Here is a 21,416-nt window from a genome sequence, read left to right as displayed (position 1 = left end):
ATACATGCAAATATGTCACAGAGTTCGATTGACAATCTTAAATTGGTTGCCGGCGTAATGGAAGTTGCTGATTTCCCCTTATATTAGTATTCTTGAGAACAGTCCTGGCAAGTGCAAGATGAAAAGCTTCAACATGTTTGTTTTTCAGCAATACAGAAGTTCTGTACTACCAAATAATTACTCTTTTTTAAACTACCTGCCAGAGTATCATATTACAAGTTTGGTCTACAGGAGGAAACTTTATATTTTGTTAAAGAAAATTTTGTTTATTGAAAACAGGGGTTGCAATTGGGGCTGCAATTTGTTGCCTGTTCAATTGTTAAGGTAGAGATGGTTAAGATCTAAAATGTATGTACCCATCTCACCTGAATGGTTGTGGCACTAGCTGTTCCACCTCTCATGTTTTTTTTCTGCTCCTGCCAGTGAGCTCTGCACAGTGCGAGAGCTCCCAGCAGTGTTGTCTGCCATATTGAACAGTCTTTTAAAAGCAGACTGTCTCTTAAAGAAAAGCCAGACAAAAGATGTGCAAAATGAAAATTGTTCCAAACTGTATACCAGAGATCCAAAGTGATGAATGTGGATTTGAAAACATTAATGGTGAAGGAGAGCATGACAGGGGACACCATGGTTCGAGAGGAGGCCAGCAGACCATCAAAGACTCCCCTCAAAAGGGAGTTTGTTTTTTTTCAATTATTCTTTCTTGGGACATGGGTGACACTGGAAAGGCCAGCATTTGTTTGTTTCCCTAATTGCCTTTTAACTGAATGACTTACTCAGTTATTTCAGAGGGCACTTAAGAGTCAACCACATTGCTTTGAGTTCGGAGTCATATGCAAGCCAAACCGGATAAGGATGTAAAATTTCTTTCTCTTAAGAACACTGGTGAACCAGATGAGTTTTTACAATAATCAATGATGAATTCAAGGGCATCCTTTCTGGGACTATCTTTCAATTCCATATTTTACTCATTGAATTTAAATTCCACCAACTTTCATGGTGGGATTGAACCTGTGACATAGAGGATCAGCCAGGGTCTCTGGATTACTAGCCCAGTGACACTACCACTCTGCCAATGTCTCCGCCTAGTGGGAGCAGATGGCCAGCAAGGGCAACTTCAGGAATCTGGACCTGAGGACATGGCAGCACTGCTTTCAGGAACCTAAGAATGGTTGCCTGTAGGAGAAACAAAGCAAACAACAACATGGGATTAATGTCAAGGCTCTATCAGTAGATCTGACACTAGTAACCACTTGCTCAGACACAGGCACTGAATCTATCTTGAAGACAGGCATAGAATACCAGCACATGTTGAGCTGATGGACATGAGTGGACTGCAACCAAGCCAGGCTGGAAGGATGGTTCCATTTATCAACTTATTGAAGAGAGAATTGGCAGAAAAGTGCTGCTGAAGAGGACTTAATGGGATTGCATTCAGGAGAATCTGAACTGGCATGGCACACTGAAATGCTGGGTAGATTCACTGCCTTTCACTGTCAAGGGGCATGGAGGACTCTGGCTCCAACTTGCGAGTTTGCCCTCTTCACTGCCTGAGCTTCATCTCCCTGTCATGCTGCAGAACCAGTGGCACTGGCCTGCAGCCACCATACCTATTGCTGTCTTCATGTGCACAAATCACCTACTTTTCTGCCATCCTTTGAGGATGTGGCAATGCACTTTGGCAAAATCCAGGAACACAACAAACACCTCCAAAAAGAATCTATCAGGCATTGCTATAGAAAAGGTTCCAAAAACTGAACTTTCAGCAATCTGGGTGGCTGGTCCTTTCGATTATTCAACTGCAGGGCCTGAGTTGTTGACACTCAGTTTTTTGTCAAAAGCGCTCAGAAAGAAAGCAACATATCTTAGAACTCATCATGACTAATCACATAGAAGATCCATCAAATTTCAAAATGAAGGGTAGTTTTTTGAAGGATTAACCATTTAGGCATCAGATGACTAATATGGGCATTCTAGTGCAACATTAATAAACTGCATTTATAAATCAGAGCTATTTACTCAATTACCTCCACAGCTTGGTGCTGCAGTCTTTGTGACTCTGTTTTCAACATTGTTTCTTCAAGAGATTGCATCATCTTGCGCTGGTCTTCCTCAGTAGTCTTTAACTTTCTTAACTCCTCTGTAAGGATCCCTATTTTCTTTTTTAACTCTACAACATAAGTTTGTAACTGGCTTTTAGTTTCTTTCTCTTTCATAAGGAGCTCTTTTAACCTGAAAGTTACAAAGAACAGAAATCTGAATTGAAAGCACATTCCAACAGACTCAATAACAGCTTCTTCCCTGCTGCCATCCACTTTTGAATGGTCCTATCATATATTAAGCTAATCTTTCTCTGCACCCTACCTGTAACTGCAACACTATATTCTGTACCCTATCCTGCCCTTTTCCCCTATGTACTCTATGAATGGTACGTTTTGACTGTACAGTGCAAGAAACGATACTTTTCACTGTATCCCAATACATGTGGCAATAAAAAAAATCAAATCTCTGGGGGGATCCCCATGCAAATACAGAGACAACGTGCAAACTCCACACAGTTACCCAAGGCCGGGATCAAACCCAGATCCCTGGCGCTGTGAGGCAGGAATGCTAACCACTGTGCCACCATGCCACATGGTTCATGGCTTCTACGGCTTTGGTGACAAAACACTGGAATCAATTCTTAAGTATACAAACATATTTTGAAAGCTGTCCAAACTCAGGCAAAGCGAAAGCATGTTATCAAAAATTCACAAATTTTGGTGAGTTCTTGTTAAACCAAATCGTACTGGATTTTCAACAATTGAAGAATGCAAGAATTACAAATTCCTCTTCCTTCAAAAAGCTGATATCGCCTTCAAACAGCATTTGCTTTGGCACCAAATATGACACTGCTTGTATCAATGAAGTAAACAAGAAAGCCAGATATACTCATTATTAATGCTTGGAACTAGAACTAAAAAGAAGGGAAAAAAAAATGTCTGATGAAATGTCAGGGTCCCTCTGATCCAAACCCAAGTGGATTAGAAGAAAAAAATCACTAAACCACAGGAGCAGCAGCTAACGAGAACACTTGAGAATTACTGTTTGTTCATGCCAGCTCTTGGAGACACTGCAAATGAATTAACTTCAGCTGTTCCATTTCTGCTATGTTTTGTTAACCACATCCACCTTTGTCTCAACAGGAAAGCATACCACATAGCTGATGAGTAACAAAATTATGTTTTGTATGAGATGGTGTCCTGTCATTCTTTTGCAGATTATCCTGCAATGTGTTTTCTGTACGGCGCGATATAATGCAAATCCTTGAACAGAACAAATGCCTTGTCCCTAAAAACATATTGGGCCCGATTTCACCAATAATGTGTGTCCATTTTTGGGCACGAAATTGTGGTAAAATCGGATGTGAGGCCTTTATTGCGATTTGCACCCGAGTCCACGCAGATTGCGACTTTACCAAGACCCGAGAATGGCATGGATCCATTCCGTGCCCAAATCAGGTGCAACCATGATATAAATGCATTTGAATACATTTAAATTGAATTAATGAACTGCCCATGCAACTCGACCAGCACTTCCCCCTTTACCGCCATGTTTGCCGATCTGGGAACACGCCATTACGGACCTGTTAAATAAAATCCAAATTGGGTGCTCCAGCCTCTGAAGAGGGCCTTCATTGTTTGCAACGGCTCTCTGACTCAGATCCGTGGTGGGGATGGGGGTGAAGGCGAGTCAGATTATTCTCTGGTTGGTGGGGGGAAAAAGGGAGTGAGGTCAGATCGTTGTCTGGTTGGGAGGGAGGAGGGGAGTGAGGTCAGATTGCTGTCTGGTCGGGGGGTTGGAGGGGAGTGAGGTTAGATCACTGTCTGGTTGGGAGGGAGGAGGGGAGTGAGGTCAGATCGCTGTCTGGTTGTGGGGGGGAGGGGAGTGAGGTCAGGTTGCTGTCTGGTTGGGGGGAGAGGAGGGGGAAGCGGGTCAGATCACTGTGCAGTTGGAGGGGGAGGAAGGGAGTGAAATCAGATGGATCTCTGGTGGGGGGAAGGAGGAGGAGGCAGATCAGATTGCTGTCTGGTGGGGGAGGAGGAGGAGTAGGAGGCAGGTCAGATTGCTGTCTGGTCGGGGGGGAGGAGGGAAGTGAAATCAGATGGATCTCTGGTGGGCTGAAAAATGGCAATCAGAATTTAATGCAGACAAGTGTGAGGTATTGCACTTTGGAAGGGCAAACCAAAGTAGAATGTAAAGGGTAAATGGTAGGACTCTGAAGAGTGCAGTTGAACAGAGGGATCTGGGAATACTGGTACAGAATTCCCTAGAAGTGACATCACAGATGGATAGGGTCGTAAAGAGTGCTTTTGGTACATTGGCCTTTATAAATCAGAGTATTGAGTATAAAAGTTGGAGTATTATGGTAAGGTTGTATGAGGCATTAGTGAGACCGAATTTAGAGTATTGTGTACAGTTTTGGTCACCTAGTTACAGGAAGGATGTAAATAAGGTTGAAAGAGCGCAGAGAAGGTTCACAAGGATGTTGCCAGAACTTGAGAAGCTAAGTTAGAGACAGAGATTGAACAGGTTAGGACATTATTCCCTGGAGCATAGAAGAATGAGGCGAGATTTGATAGAGGTGTTTAAGATTTTGATGGGTATAGATAGAGTGAATGCAAGCAGGCTTTTTCCACTGAGGCCAAGGGAGAAAAAAAAAAATCAGAGGGCATGGGTTAAGGGTGAAAGGAGAAAAGTTTAAAAGGAATATTAGGCGGGGGGGCTTCTTCACACAGAGAGTGGTGGGAGTGTGGAATGAGCTGCCGGATAAAGCGGTAAATGCGGGGTCACTTTTAACAGTTAAGGAAAACTTGGACAGGTTCATGGATGAGAGGGGTGTGGAGGGATATGGTCCAAGTGCAGATCAGTGTGACTAGGCAAAAAATAGTTCGGCACAGACAAGAAGGGCCAAAAGGCCTGTTTCTGAACTGTAATTTTGTATGGTTCTATGGGTGAAGGAGGGAGGTCAGATGAATCTCTGGTGGGGGGGGCAGATGGTTCTCTGGTGAGGGGGTCAGGGGGGTCTGCTGCCACTCTGCGGGCAATTGGTGGGGGAGAGGGGGCAGGAGTGGCAATCGGTCTCGGTAGTGGGGGGGGGGGGGGGTGGTGGAGAAGGGGGGCAGTGATGTGTGTGTGTCCTCCTTACCCACTTCCCCACTATCCATCCACATCACTGCCACCCTTATCCACCCGCCCCCACTATCCACCAATTGCCCACAGTGTGGCAGCGGACCCCCCTGCCCCCTCCACCCCAGAAATCCATCTGTCCCCCCCATCCCAGAGATCCACCTGCCCCACCCCCTCCCCCCACCCGAGATACACTTTCACTCCCACTTTTCGCTCTCAGGCTGCTTTCTCCGTTTTCTGCGGCTCAGGAGTGATCTGACGAGCTGTTTCAAATTCTTTCTAACTGCGCGTGCGCAATTCACAGCTCCAATCATTATGGCAGCGCTAGGCCCCACCCACAGCATGAATCAGACTGGAGATGGCTGAGAGTGTATGGGGGCGCCTGAAAGCGGATTTCTGAGTCAAATCTGTACTATGCCCAAAATTGGCACTTCAAATCAAAATGGTAAAATTGGGCCCACTGTGTGTGTGTGGGGATAGGTGATGCTATATTGTGTGTGAATGTTAAAACATATCTAGTTTGGATGATATTTTGACGGCTATCTGCCATAACATTTATAATGTTAATACATATTTTTTTCCTGTTCTTAGTGAAAATAATGACAGACTTGATACTTCACTTGGAGTAAAAATCTATGCGTATGCAAACTATTTCATATTTTAGACATTCTGATTTACAACAATTAAAAATGCAAAGCCAAATCATCTAATGAAAGAAGGTTGCCTCTATTTGGACTACCAAAGGACCAGATTACTGTTTAGGTAGCTAATATAAATGGGATTGTCCTTTTTTCATACTCCTTTGATATTACCCTTACATTATACATTGAAGACTTGTCATAAAGTGAGATACATTAATTTTTGTTTGCTCACATATATTATGAGCAAACTACAAAGAATGAGTTAGTTCGGAATGAGAAAACCTGACAAAATCATTTTCACTGATATTCAGTAAATCCCTGACTCACCTTTAGCAGCACAGGAGTCAGTTTTAACAGAGATTGTGTTGTAAGCACTTCTTTCTATATATCCACTTCTTTATATGTGTCCTGCTTACGTCTTGAATATTTCCTATTACAGCTTGACTCGTATTGTTATAAAGCAACATACACTTTTCTTACAAGCAGTGAGACTGGACAGCCCCTTTTACATTGTATCCGACTTGCATCACACAAAATAAAGCATAAAAGCCAAATTATGGCTTTATTGTAAACTGACAGCTTTTTAAATGCATGTTAATCACTATTTTTTCCTTTAACATTTATTTGCAAGATATAAAATTCAGTGCTTTGTGGAAAAAGATAATCTAGAATTAATTTTAAAAGCAGTCCTTCTCTACAATCTCAAATAACCACAGTAGGGTGAGAATTATTTTTAGTTGATGAAAAATTGAACTGATTTGCATGGTCAGAAATGACAGTACTTTTCGTTATAGATTTCAAAGCTCAATGCCTGAAAGACAGTACAAAAAAGTGTCTGAAGGGTCTTGTTGTTTATGAAAGCTGCTATCAAACATCACTGTTCATCTTCCATTATTCCACAATCCCAGTTACAATATTCCTCCTATTCCTGCATACTCCCAACCCAAACTTTTGCACAACGGCACTACTAACCCAGTGCTTCTACACCACAAGACCATTATCCTAACACCATCACAACCCAGCTTCCAAACACACCTATTCTCCACTTCTAACATATCACTCAGTGACCTTACTCCCTGACTAAATGACTCATTCCACCATACTTCCAGATCACATCATCCCTCCATTCTGCCACACCTATTTCCATTGTTCTCAGATCTTTGGAACATCCTCCACACACTAACTCCTCTCCCTCAGAGGTGCTCATATGCCTCCTTCTGACATTTAACTTATCATCCTGTGAACCTTGAACAAAGAAAGCCATATCACGGGAAGGAAAACAGAGAAAGAGAGAAGGTGGAAATGCGGAACAAGGTACATCATTCTGGATTAACATGGACCAGCTGTTTTTTTGTTTGTCATTTTAAAATTTGAAAAAAATCAATTGCTAAAATATTTAATTTCATCCCCAGAACACCCACTACAATAATCAAGGGAGACGATGCATGTGCATGGCCACATTGACTGTATAAAGGAGAGTTTAACTCCCCCGAGGTGGTAGCAGATTTAAAGTGGAGGTAGTCAACTATATTTCTCAGAGACTTCCATATGCTGCTGAGGCGTCCAACTGAAACAGTCAGGAACCTTATTAACCTATGCAAAAATGGAGCCCAATGACATACAAAGGACCCTGATATTATTTTACAGAGCAGGACTACTCCATGAGCCTCTAAGAGAATCACGTGGCTGTCTACCACCCCAACCTGCCATCTCTCTGCAATTTCACAAAGCAACAGCTAGGAACTGACTGCCTGAAAAATGGTGTGCAGACACCGGCGTTGGACAGGAATAACCACAGAAATAAATCTCACAACACCAGGTTGAAGTCCAACAGGTTTATTGGGTAGCACAAGCCACTAGCTTTTGGAGCGCTGCCCCAACTTGCAGGAAGCTAGTGAAATGAAGGGTGGGTGCAATAGGGGCTTGAGGGGTTGGGTGCCAGAGAGGGAGTAGCAGCTACTGGGCACTGCCAGCCTGGGCACCCTGGCACTGTCCAAGGATCAAAGTGCCAATGTCCATGGGGTATGGGACAGTGCCAAAGGGGTGGTGCCCAATGGAGGGGTATAGCCTGTTGGGGCAGGGTCTCTGGGAGGACAGTTGGTGGGGGTGGGTATCCCGCTGCCACTCTGCAGTTGGGATCTGTGAGGAAGGGAGGAAGGCCAATGATCGGGGTATGCCATTGAGGGGGCGGGGGGGGTCAGGACAGCCGGTGATGGTGGGGTGGGTTGTGCAAATCAAGGCGAGCTTGGGGGGGTGGAAATGGTGGTGGTGGCAGTGAGGTTGAGGCCTGATCCCGGCACTGTGCTGGTGCTAGTGATTGCACAGGGTAGCAATGGGCGGCCAGCAGTGTGGGGCCACAGCGCATACGCCGGTCTCGGCACTGACAGATTGGCCCATGCGCACTGACCCGCTCAGCGCTATGCTGTTGGCCTTTCTAGTGGCAATAGGGCCTGCCCACTGATATTTAGTGTGATTTGCACTGTTGCACTGTGCAGTGCACAGTGTGGAAAATTCATTTCTAAACTCCCATCGAAAAAAAATGTGATTTACTGTAGTTTTCACACAAATTCGACACTTAGAATTTTGTTGGAGAATCACCCCCAATATATTTGCAACTCCTGAGAAATACAAAATTCTCTTATATAAATGAACATTTGTACTTATACTAGTGCTGCAAAGACAGCTGCTCCTTTAATAACCTCAAAGCTGTGAATTAAACTATTAATGTACAGCCCCCCAACAGTGATAGTGATAGCTTGTAGAAAGCAGTCAAGGACGAATAATGAGAGCACTAAGGGTTGTATCAACAAACAGGATTGAAACTGCTGAATATATAGTTTTCAATTCACAGACATCAGCAAGCAGTTTTTCAATTTTTAAAGGGCTGGCCTTTTAAGTGACTTGACAGCTGACCATCCCATTCCTCTTATCTACCTTTCATAAGCATTCATGATTTCTCTAATAATGTTTCACTCCCGCACTGTGGTGTAGGATTCTTGTTCCAGCAAAAATAAACAATAAGAACTCAGCAATAAGTTCAAATGGCAAAATGATATTGCTGTGTTGGGACTTCCCATAAGTGGGTGTCCCATTTTCCCAACCACTGGCGAAAATGGCTTCTGCTAATATGGGAATAGAATTTCCAAATTTTGAGTCCATCCGCCTTCGTGGATATGTCTTGCGCTCTTCAAAATTCTGCAAAAATCCATGCCTCAATCTCAGTCTTAAAAATTTCAATTGGCCCAGCATGGAGAGTTTTTTTATGCGGCTAGGTTCCCAATTTCACCAACCCCTTGTGCCTTCTGATTCCTGAATGACACAGCTCTCTTTTTAAGATTGACCCCTCTTAGTTTTGGATTTCTGCCACCAGAAGAACTTGGTTCTCTGCATATGCCTTTTTAACAGTATGATTAAAATACCCCTCAACCACTCCAAGCTCAAAGGAATACAAGCTGTTTATGCAACCTGTTCCCAGAATTTAATCTCTTAAACCCTTCCAAGGGAACTCATCAGCAGTTTCTCTTGGGTAATTAGGGATAGGCAACAAATGCTGGCTTTGCCAGGGATGCTCATATTCTGTGAATGAATAAAAGGTAACTGAAAGCTGTACTCCAAATGAGACCGGACCAAGGCTCAATACAAGTGTAGCATTGCTTTCTCACCTTTGAATTTTAAAAAGTAAAAAGTAAAGTTTATTTATTAGTCACAAGTAGGCTTACATTCATACTGCAATGAAGTTACTGTGAACATCCCTAGTCGCCATATTCTGGCACATGTTTGGGTACACTGAGGGAGAATTTAGCATGGCCACTGCACCTAATCTGCACACCTTCGGATTGTGGGAGGAAACTGGAGCACCCAGAGGAAACTCATGCAGACACAGGAAGAACACGCAAACTCCATACAGACAGTGATCCAAGCCAGGAATTGAACATGGGTCCCTGGCACTGTGAAGCAGCACTACAAACCACTGTGCCATCATGCCATTCCTTGAGGTAGAGGGAAACATTCCATCAGCCTTTCTGATTATTTTTTGCTCATGAAAACTATTATTTAGTGATTTGTGTACATAGATACGGACTTCAACTCCTTTCCTCCTTCACTGCTCCTGGTCTCTTAATGCTAAAAAAAATTCTGATTTGTCTTTCTCAGATACAAAGTGGATGGACTCACACTACTTCACAGCCATAGTTCTGTCACCCATTTAATCTAGGTCCCTTTGTAGCTTCTTGCGCCTTTGCACAACATTCTGTATTTCTCAAGTTACCTGTCATTTGCAAACATGAATAAGTAACTCTTTAGTCCTTCAACCAAGTAATTAAAATATATTGTGAAAACTGAGGCCCCAAGCACAAATCCATTGCTGCTTATTACGTTCCACCAATGGGAGAATGACACATTGTCCCTGCTCTGTCTCCTACCACCCACCCAATTAGCAACCTTTGCCACAAGCTTACCACCAATTTCATGCAGTTCACCTTTTACTAATAATGTCTTGTACAGAATCTCAGCAAATATGGAAGACCATCTTAGCAACATTAGTAGACAGACCCCTACAAACTATGCCAGTAACTGGTTACCTTCACTGATTCAAATGTCAGTTAGACATTACCTGATCATTACAAATCCACAATGGCCATCTTTGTTCAACTCACAACTGTATGTGATCAGTCACTCTGGGTAAAGTTTTAAGGTTTAAGGGAATGGGGGACAGTGTTCAGGGGAAGGGGTGGGATCCTGGGTTCTGGTATGGAATGACGGGGTAAATCTCAGAAAACCACTTGTGTTTTGGAAACCCAACATGATCTTGCTTACTTTCAACTTTTATTAGGGTTGTTAAGAGATACACGGAAACCCCTGTGGAACTGGAATGTGTTAAGGGCAAATCAATTCAGACCTTAACTTAGTACACTTAGCTTTAACAAGCCACCACATGAATTTTGTGGAGCTTAGTTAGCATTTCTATACTCCTGAATCACCAAACCATGTTGATAAGCTGCTTCTACTTGAGGAACTTAACATTTATATAGCAGTCATCTAAGTAATCTGTTTCTACTCCTAGATAATTCATACCTGATCATCTTTAAATGCTCTCATGCTTTTGAAATGCCCTGATCACTTTTAGATACTCACCTGCCCCTGGAAATGCTGTTGTCACCTTTGCTAGGTAGATTTCTTTCTCAGAGGCCTTTTTAAATTCTTGTTACTGTAGCTACGAGGCAAATCCTTGACAGCCTTTAAGTAATGAATCTGCACAGCTTTGCCCTGTCTATAAGAGAGGCTGTGCTCACTGGACTTCTTCTGAGAGTACACCTTCAATGCTTTACACTTGATTATTAACATTTGGGAAGACATATCTGTTATCTCGGACTTTACTGACTGCAATCTGATCTCCGGTGCTGTCAGTTTTCAATGCAGCATTGAAGAATTTTTGTAGTACTACTGTGAAACTCTAATGAAATACAGAGTGAGCTGCAACACCAACAGGACAAGCTACCTTCTCCTTAGCCACATGTTTTATAGGTGGGAGGGGTTGGAGACAGAGCCCCAGTTTGAAGCTGGTGTTATTCGTAGCACAGGGTATACAGGCAGAAAATCAGGCTCAGGCTAAAAATCAGGACGCTCAGGCTTCCACGGACTCCTCCCCAATGGGTCAAGTGGGCATGCGTTATCAGTGGCCACTAATGATAGTAATGGCATTTTATCCAATAAATATATTTGCAGTCCAAAGGCAGAATTGTAATAAGGCTTACAGCAAATAATTCATATATAGATTCTGTAATCAGATTAAAAACGTACCAACTTATCCTATTACTCCCATTTGGTTCTACCCCTGTGGCTTCAGCTCAGTTACAGGCAGGTTGCTCATTTTCCTAGGGCCCAACCACTCTTTTCAGGTGAAGCAACGCGTCATGTGCACCTCCTTTAATCTGGTCTGTTGCATTCAATGTTCCCAATGCAGTCTATTCTACACCGGAAAGACCAAACGCAGACTGAGTGACTGTTTTGTAGAACACCTTCGGTCCTTCCGCAAGCAGAACCCAGACTTTCCTGTTGCTTGCCATTTCAACACACTGCCCTCCTGTCCACATGTCAGTCGTTGGCCTTTTGCATTTTTCCAGTGAAGCCCAACATAAACTGGAAGAACAGCATCACATCTTCAAATTAGGCACTTTAACAGCCTTCCAGGCTGAACACTGAGTTCAACAACTTCAAAACATAAAGTCTCTTATCCACCTGCACTCCATCTCCATTTATTTTATTTCATTTCTTCTTTTCCTCTTATTCTTTTTTTTACATAATAGTCTCGCTTTCCATCCTATTTCACCCCACCACTCCCTCTCCCCACCCCATTAGGGCCATCTGCCACATTCCTACATTCTACACTTTTGTTCTGCCATTTACACGTCATGAACAGTACCAACACCATTCCTAGCTGTTATTGCCGTTTACATTCCCTTTGTCTTTTTGTCTATACTATCCCTATTGCTTACAATCCCCCTCACTCTCAGAGTATAAATCTTGTCCTATTTTCCTTGCCTTTAGCTCTGATGAATGGTCATCATGAGTTGAAACGTTGGCTCTATTCTCTAGCTACAGAAGCTGTCCAACTGCTGAGAGTTTCAGCACTTTCTGTTTCTGTTTGCTCATTTCCCAAATCTGGTTGCTGAGATCTGAGAGTCCCTGTCAAAGACTGTCCAACTAAGCCTGCACAAAGGCAAGCAGAGAGGAGGCAGCAAATGGGACTCTGGCTGAGGCAGGAAGGATGATTGGGAGTGTGGGGTTCAAGTCAGCAGTCTGTGTGCCATGAGCAGAGTTCCCACTTCCACACTTTCTCCATCTTACTCTTCATGGCCCACCTGCACTTCCCTCTAGCCAAGAGCCAAATGGCCAAGGTGAAGCTTTCCTCTATCCTGTTCAAAGTGGTAGATAGAGTATGCAGGCTACTGTTCAATGCAAGTATGCATTCTGTTGCCTGTGCTTCTGATGCTGTATGCAGGTGACCACTCCTTCCACAGAGATAGACATAAGCACTTTGCCTGAATTATCATGGCACTCATGTTTGAGATGGGCTCCTCCAATCTCTCTTCAGGAGTTTACACATTGCGTTTGAAACGATCACAGAATCTCTCACATTTTCTGTTGCTGCTCTAAAATTGTTGTTTCTATGGATAACTGGCAGTTTCAACAGTTGTACCCAACTGAACAGAGCTTGAGGCATCCTGCATTCTTTCACAGGGAATGTCCACTGTTGCTTCTCTGTCTCCAACACCTGCTCACTCACATCTCTGCCAAAATATCCTATTAAATATTGAACATTTTTTCCAACATTAACAACGTGCATTCATATACTGACCATTCCAAGATGCTTGACAGCAGTAGCAGCAAACAAAATTTGGTGCTGTGCCACATTGGGATACATAACCAGAAGCTGGTCAAAGAGGTAGGTTTTAAGCTCTGTTTTAAAGGAGGAAAGTGAGAAAAAGAGGCAGTGGAGGTGTAGGAAGAGAATTCCAGACCTTAGGGCTTTGGCAGCTGACAACACAGACAGCAATGGTAAGGCAATTAAAAGCAGAGATGCTCAAGTAGCCTGAAAGCAGTTCAACTATCTCAGAGCGTCATGGGGCTTGAGGAGATTAGAGATAAGGAGGAGCAAAGCCATGGAGAGGTTTGGAAACAAGGGTAAGAATGTTCAAATCAAGGCAGTGTTAAACGGGAACTGTAGAAGGAGGATACAGAAACCCCAAGGGTTTTGATGACTATTAAAACAAAGTAGACAAATTTAGAATAGGGATCTCAGTGTGTCTCATATATACAATGAGAAATCACAAGTGCCTCACATATATATATATATAAAATGCTAAAGTATTGCCCGCAGAGACGCAGATATAATTTGGTAGAGAATTTTGAATAAGCATTGTAAATTTAAATGGAATTTCAAATGTTTTGTAAGCTTTGGCCAAGATGCAACCTGTGCCAAAGCATAATGAAAAACAAGCAGAACTAGACAGGCCACATTCCTTGGAAACAATAAGGTATAGAATGTATTCACTTTTATCTGCAAAAGTCTTTGCAGCTGCAAGTTATCAGGGTTTTAAAATGAATAGAGGCATTTAACTTAGTGAATAGACATCTTCGACTTTTACTGATAAGGGGTAACTATTAGGCATAGTAAAATGACTCCCTGTCCATTCCCATAGTTTGCAGGTGGCAAGGGCAACCGTTGCATCCATCAGATTTGCATAGGTAAGGTTGCGGGGGGGTGGGTGAGGGGTTGGGGGGAGGGGGGAGAGGATTCCGGGTCCAGTTGACCAATGAACTCTCAATTCTAGAACATAGAACAATATTGCGCCGAACCAATTTCATGACCCTCTAACCTAAACTATTCTAATGCTATCCATATGCCTATCCACTGACCATTTGAACACCCTTAAGGTTGGCGAGGCCTCAACTGCTGCAGGCAGGGCATTCCACGCCCTTACTACCCTCTGAGTAAAGATTCTGCTAGAAGATGGAATGCTTTTGACCAAGGTAAATAATATGTATTAATGTAATTGGAACATCCAGCTTGGATGACAGGTTTGGCAGGAGAAACGAACCTTCGGAAAGGTATGTACATCTGTTTTACACATGTAATGTAACGTCAGACAGAAGTTGAAATCTTCTGGCTGCCTCTCCCCCAAATGCGTATTGGTCAAATAAAGAATCTCTTTAACTGCATACTGTCTTTCGCAAGTTTTTGTATTAGCTGGGTTTAGCTCAATACATAGAACCAAAGGAAAGCCCCCTGGAAAACCCCTCAATTGGAACAGATCTAGGTCAGTGATGGGTTTGTTACACTTGGGGTGGGATTTTTTGGCCTCGCTCGCCCTGAGACAGGAACATCCCACCGAGGTCAAAGCATCTTTGCACAGTCTTGTCCTACCCGCTACAATTCTCATGGTGGGTGAGACGGGAAAATTTCACCCTTCGTGTGAGTCAGATCACGGACAGCAAGCAGAGTTTGACATGTTTAAGTTAATGGAGGGTAGGAATTACTCCATATACACCCCAATTATATTTGGTAATTGACAGCATTAATGATTTTTTTAAAGAATATTTTAGAATTGAACTGAAGGATCTCATCCATTCTTTCCCTATTTCATTACTTAATTTACAGTGTTCCTCTGAAAGATTACATAAAGTGGATTTATGTGAACACATAAAAACTTCGTGACTTTAGCAGATTTTGTAGAACAAATCATCTTCCATAGTCTGTTTGGTATGTTAATGAAGTTTATATACTAGACACAAAACTTATGTCTTCATTAATTAAAATGTTTTGTCTATAAACTATGTGCATAGTTGATCAGAAAAATCTTCAGAAGCACGAAGTTGCATAAACATATTATTTTGGCATTATAAAGTAAATAGTAAATATTCAGTAAGTTACACCATTAAATGCTCATATAATAACAGTCCATCAGATTCATTTTTGCTTTTTTTTAAAATTATGCACAATTGATCACCATAGTGAAATGCAGTGAATTGCATAGTGAAACTCAGCTTTTTAATTCCTGGAAATGTGAAACAATTTCAGCAAGATCAAATTTGCAATTTAGCAAACAGTCTTTGCATTGTAATATTCCTTATTTCATGATCAATAGTCTCTAAATATACTGAATTCAAATACAGCCTGTTTCTTATCAATGTATTTTAATCAGCATTTTATTTCTAATTAGCCATAAAAATGAACTTGCTGCATTTTCAAATGTCTCCTCAGAAAGTTGTGACATTAGAGACTTGTGCAAGTTGATAATACTGCTTCAATTACATCACAAATTATTTTTCAGCTTTTGTGAACACTGATGCACCGTTTTGAACTAGTTTCAACAGAAGTAGGCAGCTCATTGCTGTCAATTGTCACAAGTCTTAAATCATGCGCCAGTTAAGTCTAATACAAGTGTTTGCATACCCAAATAAACAGAGGAGGTGGCTCATTGAAGGCAGGGGCCAGATTTGGAGGATCTGGCTGATGACATCTGTCAGAAAGCTGCCAATGATGCCAAGGGGAGATACAATAGGATTCACATCACTACAAAGGAGATCATTGAGAAAACAATTGGCTTGTTAAAAATGAGATTTGGATGCCTCGACAGATACACCAGCGAGGATTTCCAGACTGGTGGTCTATTGTGTCTTGTACAACATCGTGCTGGAGACTTGAGTGGAGATACAGAACGTGGAAGCTGCAGACCATCTGTCATCTTCTGGGGAAGTGGAGGAAGAGGACAATAAAAGGGAGCTTGAAACTTTTAACGTGTTCAGAGATTTTTGGATGCATTTGTGCCAAGAATACAGAAAGTTAGCATCCAGATATAGCAAGCAATTTGGAAGGTAAATGGCATGTTGGCCTTTCTGGCAAGATGAATGGAGTATGAGAACAAGTTAAAATTGTGTAGGGCTTTGGTGACATCAAATCTTGTTGTTCTAAGGAATATACTTGCCTTGAAGGCAACACAAAAAAGGTTCACTAGATGGGTTCCTGGGATGAAAGACTGAATAAATTGGACTTTAGAAGAATAAAAAGTGATCTCTTTGAAGCATACAAGGTCCTGAAGGGGCTTGTTCAAGGTAGACAATGAGAGGTTGTTTCCCCTGGCGGGGGACTCTAGGACATGGAACCACAATGTCAGGATAAGTGGTGGATCATTTAGGCTTGAGACGAGGGGAAGTTTCTTCACTCAAAGGGGTGTCAGTCTTTGGAATTCTCTACCCAAGAGTGTTTTGGATGCTCTGTTGCTGAATATATTCAAGGCCAGGACAGAGATTGCTTTGATTTCTAAGGAAATCAAGGGATATGGGGAGTAGGCAGCAACATGGAGTTGATGCAAAAGATCAACCATGCTTATATTGAATGAAGGAGCAGGCAACTCCTATATCATGTGTTCAAATTTGGCTAAGGAGGATGCAGCTGCACGTTTGGATGTCAAGAATCTTGAACTAACCTCAAGGGCACAGAACAAAGAAGGAACAAACCTAATACTATATCGAACAGCAACCCTAAACACTCTGGGCTCTGAACCAACTCCCTTCCTTTCTCCTCACCTCCCCAAGCAAAAAGCATTCTTCTGTCATAAAGTCACAAGCCACTAAAAAATATGGATCCTTACAATTATAAAATCCCTACAGTGCAGAAGGCAGCCGTTCAGCCCTTTGAGTTTGCACTGACTCTTTAAAGGAACATCCCATTCAGGCCCTCTCCTCCACTCTATCCCTGTAACCCTGGGCATTTACCATGGCCAATCCACCTAACCTGCGCATCTTTGGATTGTGGAAGGGAATAGACCGGGGCACCTGGAGAAGCCCATCTGTACACGGTGAGAACTTGAAAACTCCACACAGTCACCCAAGGCTGTAATCAAATCCTGATCCCTGGCTGACAATATCACACCCTAGGCAAATTACTGACATTCATAGCGCATGCCTTACCATTTAGCATGTGTTGTGGAAAATTAGAAATACACACACAGATTTAATACATTAGGAGGGAAGAAAACAAGCATGAAGGAAGGGAGGACTTAAGGTCGTAACATAGTCATAAAAATGAAGTTAACATTTGGCACAAAAATGTACTTAGTTTCACATTTTCTGCGTAACCGACTCAGTGCTACAAATCTCTAAAGTATCAGCATTCCAATTCTGATTTTTTTGTAAATGATTTTCTTCAGTCCATCACTGCCTTTAGTTGCCTAGGCCCTAATCTCTGTAATTCCTTCTCTTCCATCTCTCTACTTTTTAAGATGCTGTTTTAAACTCAACTTTTTGACTAACTTTTTGATCACCTATACTAACATCTACTTACGTCGCTGGGTATGAACTTTTATTTGCTGACATCCGGTGAAGTGCCTTGGGACATTTTAGCACATAAAAGGCATGATATAAATTCAGTTTGTTGTTGCAGATTATGTTTATGTTTGAAGTGCTGGGGGTTACCTATGTTACAGTCATATGGTCACAACAAGGCATCATTTATTAAAGTCAACTGCTGATTTTATTTCACAGTAACTGTTTATTATCCTAACATTTGTGTCGAGATACATTTTTTTCAAATTAGAAACACAAATGCAATATCTGGAATTTATAAATAAAACTAAGCCTTAGTATTTCATAGATAAAGCATAATATTGTCTTCATTATCTTGAGTAATTTTTAAAAACTACTGTATAACTATTGAAGGAATAAAAATAATATTTTTTCCCCATAAAGTCCAAGAGACATTCTGAGAACTTTTTAAACATGGCTGAGCTTTACACTTTGTGTAAAACCCAAGTGGTATGTATGAGATACTACATCCTGAAGGTGATCTCATCACTTTGGCTTTAGTTTATTCTACAGTTGGGTACGACTGTAGAATAGAATTTATATTGGCTATAGAATTTATATGGGCGACACAGTGGCACGGCGGTTAGCACTGCTGCCTCACAGCTCCAGGGACATGGGTTCGATTCTCGGCTTGGGTCACTGTCTCTGTGGCATTTGCATGTTCTCCCTATGTCTGCATGGGTTTCCTCTGAGTGCTCCGGTTTCCTCCCACAGCCCAAAGACATGCTGGTTAGGTGCACTGGCCATGCTAAATTGTTCCTTAGTATCCTTGGATGCATAGGTTAGAGGGATTAGTATGATAAACATGTGGGATTATGGGGATAGAGCCTGGGTGGGATTGTTGTCGGTGCAGACCCGATGGGCCAAATGGCCTCCTTGTGCACTGTTAGATTTCTATTTTTCTATGTCTGTTAAGTTACATTGCCACTTTTCAGTGTTTACAAGGTGTTTTTGGATGCATTTAACTCATAAACTATATTATATTCGCACTGTAAATTTCTGAAAACAACAAGGGTTATTCACGTACCTGTCTGTGGTATGTACAGCCATGTCATGAAAATTCCTTTTCTTGTTCACCTGATTTTGCAATTCTTTCATCTGGTCCATCAACTCTTTCACAGTTTGCTCTGCCTTCCACCTCATCTCTCGTTCTTGGTCCAAATCTTGAATAAGTACCTAAAAAAAAGGATCACGGCTGCTAGATTTGTGCAGAAAATGTTAATTGGAACTCTGTCTGTCAGCTGAACAAAAAATAAATTTGAACATTCATTGCACATTTCATTACCTGAGGATTTCCAAAAGCACCTCAGTCAATAATTACCCTTTGGGCAAACAGAAGAGGCTTTGATATAATACACCACCCTAAGAACACTAATATTAACAATGTAGTAATAATACAATGCAACTTAGATCGTGTGTTCCGTGAGAGTGGCTTGAATCTGCAACTTTCCAAGTTAGAGATGAAAGTCTTATTAAGGAATCAAACCAAGTAAGATTATTTTAAAATTACAGGAATGTAATTAGATTACATACATTTGTTCCACAGGTTATAGCATGAGCAAGAAATATTGCATTATCCAGTTTTATCTGAATAGTTTCAATCCTTCTAAAAGCATTTTTTGTATATTTTGTAAAACAGCATACAATATAACTATTATTTTGAGCCACTTTTGAAAATGACCCATCAAATTATGGAAAAATAGATATGCGAAGCTAGTGCTGTTGTGTACATCTACAATTGACAGTCAACAATCTGCACATTCATATCTATATAGACTGGAGCTTATGGTTGTAAGTAACAAGGCACTTCCATATCGAGATAGTTTGGGAGAAAAAAAACTAAATGTTATTTAGCATCTAATTAGATATACTTTTTTTTCAATGGCATCTTTTTATGCCCTTCAGTTTCATTATTTGAGACCCCTATTTGGAATCTTGAGATACTCCTGTGGCATATTAAAGAAATGATTTGAACATATCTCAGATCTCCTTCGCCAGCCATTTCAATACAAAGCAACGTAACTAAATTGGTGCTTCATCCTAACCTGCAGGCCAATAAGAGCTCAAGCCTGGGGGTTTTAGCAGTACTCAGTGCTGCTGTGTAATCAACAAAAATCTTTTTTCATGACAGCTCGCCCAAAATCAAGTCCTCTTGAACAATGTACATTGTTAGTTATTCATGAATCAATGAAAAAAAAATTAAAGTTATTACCCGATATGTAGACTCCTCAGTCACACTTGTTTTTTGGCTGGCTAGTGATTTGTGTTGAGCTTTTTGTATTATTGACATGTTCCTGGGGGTGCGTCCCACCACCTGAAGCTCAGCAGATTCTACAGGTGAACTGCTAGAGAATTCTTCACCTCTGGGTTGGTTGTTTGAGGATTTTAGTTTTCGTATGCAAGGTTGTTTGTCCCTGAGACAAAATCAATCATTGTGTTACAATTTCATAACATTTTGCAATAAAGGTAGACATTCAGCACGTCAGATGTGCAATGGTTCACGAAAAGAACTGTGCATTTAGTCCTATTCACTTGCTTTTCCCCAATACTCTTTCAAAGTTTTCTTTTTACAATTTCTGTGTAATAACATTTATCCTATTCCCTCTAGTCAAGTTCATACTGGTGATTTTATATGTATGCTGCTTAGTTTATCAGTTTCTTCTTATTATTAATCTAACATTTTCATTCAAAATAAATTGAAGATACAGAATACAACTTAATATCTATGAAAATGAACATCCAACAATTCATTCCAATTTTTAAAAAACTCATCGATGTTTAAAGAGTGTGGTCTACTTATTAGCTGTAAGATTGAGTATGTGTTATCAGCAACTCACTTCTAATAGGGAGAAGGTATAATCTAACTTATCTGAGCTACTTCAAACAAAAAAGAACATGTTAAATATCCACAACTGAAGTCAATGCTGCAAAATTAAATTGCTCTGTTTATTAGTAGTGGGATCCCCATTGAGATTCATCAAATGTTTTTCATTAAGGGCTATGAGGAAAAGGAAACCTAAATTTGTATTTAAACATACAACAGCATTTCAGGGATTGGAAAATTTCCTTCTCTAGTAGTGAAAGTGGTCCTCAATAAAAACGGCAACTGGAAAAAGAATAATAAGCTTTAAATGCAAGATATAGCTTAATTATTTAAACAACAACAACAATTTGCATTCATATAATGGTATTGAACACAGATGGTGGTTTGGTGATAATACCACTGGACTAGTAATCCAGAGACCCAGGCTAAATTTCTGGGGACATGGATTCAAATCTCACAATAGCAACTGGTGGAATTTGAATTCAGTTCATACATCTGGAATATGAAGCTAGTCTCAGGAATGGTAACCATGTCAGTTTACATATATTACAAACAAAAATCGGCCAGGGCATTGAGTTTAAAAATTGGCAAGTCATGCAGCTTTATAGGACCTTAGTTAGACCTCACTTGGAATATAGTGTTCAATTCTGGTCGCCACACTACCAGAAAGATGTGAAGACTTCGGAGACGGTACAGAAAAGATTTACCAGGATGTTGCCTGGTATGGAGAGAATTAGCTATGAGGAGAGGTTGGGAAAACTTGGTTTGTTCTCACTGGAATGATGGAGGTTCAGGGACGACCTGATAGAAGTCTAGAAGATTATGAGGGGCATAGACAGAATGGATAGTCAGAGCTTTTTTCCCAAGGTGGAAGAGTCAATTACTAGGGGGCATCGGTTTAAGGTGTGAGGGGCAAGGTT

General features: G+C 41.3%; 1 protein-coding gene across 1 annotated transcript in view; it reads right to left on the bottom strand.

Moving 5' to 3' along the window:
* The window catches only part of lrrcc1 (leucine rich repeat and coiled-coil centrosomal protein 1), a 151,185-nt gene that overhangs the window by 51,539 nt on the left and 78,230 nt on the right, over positions 1-21,416 (bottom strand). The window contains exons 9-11 of the mRNA XM_080194343.1: positions 19,885-20,086; positions 18,700-18,848; positions 2,025-2,229 (exon numbers count right to left, since the gene is read on the bottom strand). Of these exons, the coding sequence (XP_080050469.1) occupies positions 2,025-2,229; positions 18,700-18,848; positions 19,885-20,086 (556 nt within the window). The remainder of the gene's footprint in view (positions 1-2,024; positions 2,230-18,699; positions 18,849-19,884; positions 20,087-21,416) is intronic.

Source organism: Carcharhinus amblyrhynchos, chromosome 8, assembly GCF_965287045.1.
Source record: "Carcharhinus amblyrhynchos chromosome 8, sCarAmb.v2.hapA, whole genome shotgun sequence".
NCBI classification, from domain to species: domain Eukaryota; kingdom Metazoa; phylum Chordata; class Chondrichthyes; order Carcharhiniformes; family Carcharhinidae; genus Carcharhinus; species Carcharhinus amblyrhynchos.
Note: the sequence above shows the minus strand (reverse complement) of the source record. Positions and strands in the feature narration are given on the sequence as shown.